Source organism: Theobroma umbraticum, unplaced genomic scaffold (genome assembly GCF_002168275.2).
Source record: "Theobroma umbraticum cultivar Fairchild unplaced genomic scaffold, ASM216827v3 scaffold_147.0, whole genome shotgun sequence".
In the NCBI taxonomy this organism is placed as follows: domain Eukaryota; kingdom Viridiplantae; phylum Streptophyta; class Magnoliopsida; order Malvales; family Malvaceae; genus Theobroma; species Theobroma umbraticum.
Window position 1 is genome coordinate 9736539 of NW_018397259.1, and position 5339 is coordinate 9741877.

A 5339-nucleotide genomic window follows, 5' to 3' on the forward strand; every position below is an offset into this window, starting at 1 on the left:
AAGTGATGCCATTTTCAATCTTCTTCCTTCCTTTAACCAATAGTTGTTTTAGTACTTGATTTCATCTTTTTCTGCAGCACCATGTGGAATCATTAGATTCTAAACATACCTCCTTGATTCCAGATGGGCAAACTCCAATTTTGTCTTTCAATAACTTGAACTGATCAGTACTCAATCCCTTAGTGAATATATCTATTAGTTGCTGCTTTGTGGGACAATATTCCACTGATACTTCACCATTTTTGATAGCTTCTCTGATGGCATGAAACCTTATTCTTATATGCTTAGTTCTGCCATGATCAACTGGATTTTTAGCCATTGAGATTGCAGACTTATTATCAATCTAGAGTGTTGTTGGTTGTTCACAGTTAAACATTAAATCTTGGAGAATCTTTCTTAGCCAAATAGCCTGGTTTGCAGCTGAGGTTGCTGCCACATACTCTGCTTCTGCAGAGCAAGATGATATTGGGGCGAGGAATAGTGGCAGATGTTCTCACTAGCCTAATGTTTTTTTGTGGAACGATTTCGGAATTGGTTCCTGATTATTTGACAGAACGTATTGAGCTTTGGCAAGAGAGATTGAAGAACTATTTCTTTCCCAACATTCGCATCACATTCAATGAGTTCGCTTCTGGCCTTTACCATCGTAGCGACGCATATATCGCTATTGAGTACTACCTTAGCTCCAAATCTGCTACACAAGCAACCAGGTTGAAAGCAGAATCTTACAAAAGAAAGGCACCTCTTTTATTTTCCTCAGACCACTATGAGGATATCGAAGATGGGTTTAAAGGCATTAAGGTTACGTGGTATAAGGGAAACCTTCTCCTAAAAAGAAGATAATATATAATCAGGCTCCTAATGATAAGAATTATTACACTCTTGTGCTTCATCTAAAGATCAGGACATTGTCATGGAACGATACTTGAATCATGTTTTGCAAGAGGTAAAGCCATAAAGAAAGAGAGGAGGCAACAAAAGCTTTACATGAATAGTGACGATGGCTGGGATTACACATTGTTGGAACATCCTGCAAGTTTTGATTCTTTTGCTATGGATCTTGAGAAGAAAATTGAGATAATCAATGATCTTATAGCATTCAGTCAGGGAAAAGAATATTATTCTAAGATTGACAAGGCTTGGAAACGCGGTTATTTGTTATGCGGTCCTCCAGGAACTGGTAACTCTATTTTGATTTTGGCCATGTCTTTTTGGGTTACAATATATATGATTTTGAATTAACCAAAGACAATGCCTATTTAAAGATTTTTTTGATTAACTCATTACGGAAGAGCATTTTTGTGGTTGGGGATATAGATTGTTCACTTTATATTACGCGAAAATGCTAAATAAGGAAGATAATTCTGATTCTAATGATAAACATAAAAGTAAAGTTACGGATTTTTAAATTTTGTCGATGGAATTTGGTCTGCTTGTGGTGGAGAAAGGATTATTGTGTTTACGACCAATCATGTTGACAAACTTGATCCAGCTTTGATCCGAAGGGGATGAATGGATATGCATATCGAATTATCTTATTGCACTTTAGGAGGCTTTAAGGTGTTGGCAAAGAATTATTTGAACCTTGACTCACATCCTCTCTTTGAAAAAATTGGAAACTTGTTGGAAGAAGTAAATATGACTCCAGCAGAAGTTTCTGAGCATTTGCTACACGGCAGACTGGGAAGAGATCCAAAGGCTTGCTTGGAAAGCTTGATAGAAGCCCTTGAAACTGCCATGGAAGAGAAGATTGAGGAAGAAGATGCTAAAACCCCTGAAACTTCTGAGGACAAGAAGACTGAGGAAGAAGATGCTAAACAAAAACGAGGAATAAAAAGTATAATGCGTTTTTTTTAAAAGAAAATGTCCAATTAATTAATATTACATGACAGCAGAGATATGAAAGCTTAACTATAGCTATTGAGCATGTAAACTACAGCAATCATCCACCTGGAATTTTATTGAATCCAATGGAATGGATATATGAACACGAGTTTTAAATTGGATTCAATAATCAAGGTTAGTTAATATAAGAACATGAGTCCAAACAAAAATAAGAAGATGGCTCGCACTTATAAAAGTGAAGCAACTAGCTGAAAAGCAAAAATGAAAACAGGAAGGGAAGAAGAGAACTGCACCTGGCAAGTTTGAATAGTAAATCAAGATCCAATTACTCAGAGAAATCATTTTCCAGATTAAACCAAATTTGATGCAATGAAAATCTGCAGCAGTTTACCTCTTTCTCTGCAGTAATTGCATGACTTTTTGTCCTACAACAGGTTGAAAACAAGTATTGCTGCAGTAGCTGCTGAAAATTCATCGTGATTTTCTCTACCAAGTCATTCAGCTATTAAGCTAAACATCAATCAATGTATCTAAGGAATACATGGAGAATCTTTACGAAGTTGCCTTAGCTGTTTTGCAACATCAGTTATCGTTGGCCGGTCTTCTGGATTTTCCACGGTGCAACTAAGTGCTATCTTTGCAAAAGCTACCAATTCATCACGATTGATTCCTTCACTTGAAATTTTGTGATCAACAATTTCAATTAACCGATTGCTTTCAACATAGGACTGCACAAATTCTTCTACAATGGCATCCCCTGCAGCATAATATTCAGGAACATTGTTTCTTCCAGTCAAAAGCTCAAACAAGAGTCTGCCAAAACTATAAACGTCAGCCTTTTCATTTATTTTTGAACCTGTCCAAACTTCTGGTGCCATATACCCCGTTATGCCGGAGATAGCATCTTCTACATGGGATTTGCCCTCTGGAATGGCTATGGAGAGTGAGAACTCACTAAGCTTAGCAACATGATTTGAATCCAATACTATTGATATCAGTGAGAGACCTCGGTGAATAATGGGTCTGGATAAAGCAGTATGGAGATATGCAACTGCACTAGCAACATCCATTGCGATTCTTAGTCTAGATTTCCATGTTAATGGCTCAAACTGCCCCTCATGAACATCCAAGATACATTTCTTGAGAGTTTTTTCACCACCAAATTCGTAAACAAGAACTGGATTTTGAGTTTCTAAGCAGCATCCAATGAGCTTTAGAACATTCTTATGAACACTCATCTGTGAGCCAATAACAATATCTGTAATAGCCGTTTCAAGATATTTACTTTCCCCAATTTTATACCTTTTGACAGAAATTTCACGGCCGTCCAGAAAACCTTTGTATAACACGAAATGAACATACCTTGAAATTTCTTGTTCAACATTGAAACCGTTTGTTGCTTTGCTCAGTTCCTCAGCAGAGAAAGTACGAATAGGATTACATTTACCATTACAAGAGGCAATAAGCTTTTCCAATAACATGCTTCCATTCTTCAGCAATGGTCCCTCATCTTTGGTTCGTGTCCTTCTTGTGAAACTCGAACACATCTTCCCTTCCTTCTAAACCAACCAAGCAGACAATCAGATTAAAGAAAAAGCACGGCATACAGTGCAGAAAGATACAATAACAGAGGCTAATATACATTGCATATCAAAGTCTTCAGACCACCATGGAAAGTAATTTGATTTTATTTGTTGTGATTAACAGAATTATGATTGTTCAGATTACAAGACTGAAAACAAAATTCTAGTAGTCCTGGTTTGGAAATCCAGGTTTTGTACTCAAACTATAGTTGTGGTCCAAGCCTTCTGCAACTCAACCACAGTGCAAATTTTAGCCAGAGTTTCATTCATGGTTCCCAGGAATACAACATGTTCTACAGAGCAGCCAATGATAATTTTTACCTTGCTGCTACATTGATAAAAATGAAATAAACTGCAAAAATACTAAAAATCAATATGGGGCACGAAATGGTACCTGCAAATGTTCAACTGATCAAATCTCAATTGAAAATACAGCTGTTGGAACCAAGGATGCAGAAAGGGAGTCCAGAAATGGCAGAAAGAATTGGAGAGAGGAAACTTACAGGTTGCAGCCGATGCAGATAGAGATACAAGTTATACCAGGAATCAGCATCCATATATGAAAAGATCTGCAAAGCTTTGATTGAGATAGTCAAACTCTTACACGGAAAACTTCCATTAAAAAAAAGAACAGGCAGCTTTGTTTGACTTCTCTCCTCTAACCATTGCCTAAGTCTTTGACACAAATTCCAAAAATCGAATGACGCTGATTGTTTTTACTAAGTGTATACTTTAATGGAATTGACTATTTCACATCTATGGTATTCCAAAAGTTTGGAATAGTTAATTTTATCTTCTTTTATGGTATTAACTATTTCACATCTATGAGAATAAAATTTAAATATTTTATATTAAAATATCTTTATTTATTTTTAAAAATCATAAATTTAAACTTATAAAATTAATATTTTAAATTTAAATTAAAAAATTATTAACATTTTTATTTTTTAATTATAATATATTTAAATTATAAATAAAAAATTAATATTTTAAAATATTAATTTTTAAATTATTAAGTGAAATTTGAATGAAAAAATGAAACATGCAAATAGAGGAAAATAAATCTTATTATAATAAAAAGGTTAAGTTATTAATTATATATTATAAAGTATTTTTTAATTTAAAAATTAATTAAAATTGTTAATATTTTAATCATAATAATATTTAAATTATAAATTAAATTACCAATTATTAATATTTTAAATCAATTATAAATTATTAATATTTAAAAATAAAAAAAATAATCATAATAACATTTAAATTATAAATAAAATAGTAGTATTTTATAATATTAATGATTAAATTATAAATAAAATATTAATACTTAAATAATCAATTATTAATATTTAAAAGATAAAATTAAATAAAAATAAATAATCTTAATAAAATTTAAATTATGAATAAGATATTAATAATTTAATTGATAAATTATTAATATTATAAATAAAATAAAAATTATTAATATTTAAAAAATGAAATAAAATAAAAATAAATATTGATAATAACATTTAATATTAATTATTAAAGTATAAATAAAATATTAATATTTAAACTATCAATTTTTGATATTTTAAATAAATTATACATTATTAATGTTTAAAATAAAATAATTTAAAAATAAATAATCATAATACTATTTAAATTATAAATAAAATATTAGTATTTTATAATGTTAATGATTAGATTATAGATAAAATATTAATATTTAAAAAATAAAATAAAATAAAATAATCATATATATAATAAGAGTATTTTTATCTTTTTATTTTTTTTATTTTAAAATTATTGCTACCAACCAAACACTGTAATAAGTCATAATAATTATTATTAACTTATTTCATTCATCATACCAAACTACGTAATACTTATTCTATTCTATTCTCACGTAATAATTATTTTATTTTATTTTTT

The 5339-nt window shown here is 30.8% G+C and overlaps 1 protein-coding gene and 1 pseudogene across 4 annotated transcripts; one reads left to right on the forward strand and one right to left on the reverse strand.

Moving 5' to 3' along the window:
* Nucleotides 1-53: 53 nt before the first annotated feature.
* Nucleotides 54-1857, forward strand: LOC110415488 (AAA-ATPase At3g28580 pseudogene; annotated as a pseudogene).
* A 77-nt stretch (nucleotides 1858-1934) lies between these two features.
* Nucleotides 1935-4067, reverse strand: LOC110415486 (non-functional pseudokinase ZED1-like). Of its 4 annotated transcripts, none has more exons than XM_021427159.1 (2): nucleotides 3823-4067; nucleotides 1935-3401 (listed from the first exon to the last, which is right to left on the reverse strand). In XM_021427159.1, exon 2 carries the CDS (start codon nucleotides 3390-3392, stop codon nucleotides 2376-2378), a length of 1017 nt encoding a protein of 338 aa, XP_021282834.1. In that variant the 5' UTR covers nucleotides 3393-3401; nucleotides 3823-4067; the 3' UTR covers nucleotides 1935-2375. The 4 variants fall into 4 exon arrangements, with proteins under 4 accessions (XP_021282834.1, XP_021282833.1, XP_021282831.1 ...); XM_021427158.1 differs by having other exon boundaries at nucleotides 1935-3404; XM_021427156.2 differs by having other exon boundaries at nucleotides 1935-3404; nucleotides 3932-4062.
* Between the last annotated feature and the right edge of the window lie 1272 nt (nucleotides 4068-5339).

What these genes read in the sequence shown, in the direction of transcription:
- LOC110415486 (XM_021427156.2), bottom strand. Translation starts at nt 3,985, where the DNA reads ATGGATGCTGATTCCTGGTATAACTTGTATCTCTATCTGCATCGGCTG. An exon ending in ATCTGCATCGGCTGCAACCT is followed by an intron (nt 3,405 to 3,931) that starts GTAAGTTTCCTC and finishes TGGTTGGTTTAG; the next exon opens with AAGGAAGGGAAGATGTGTTC.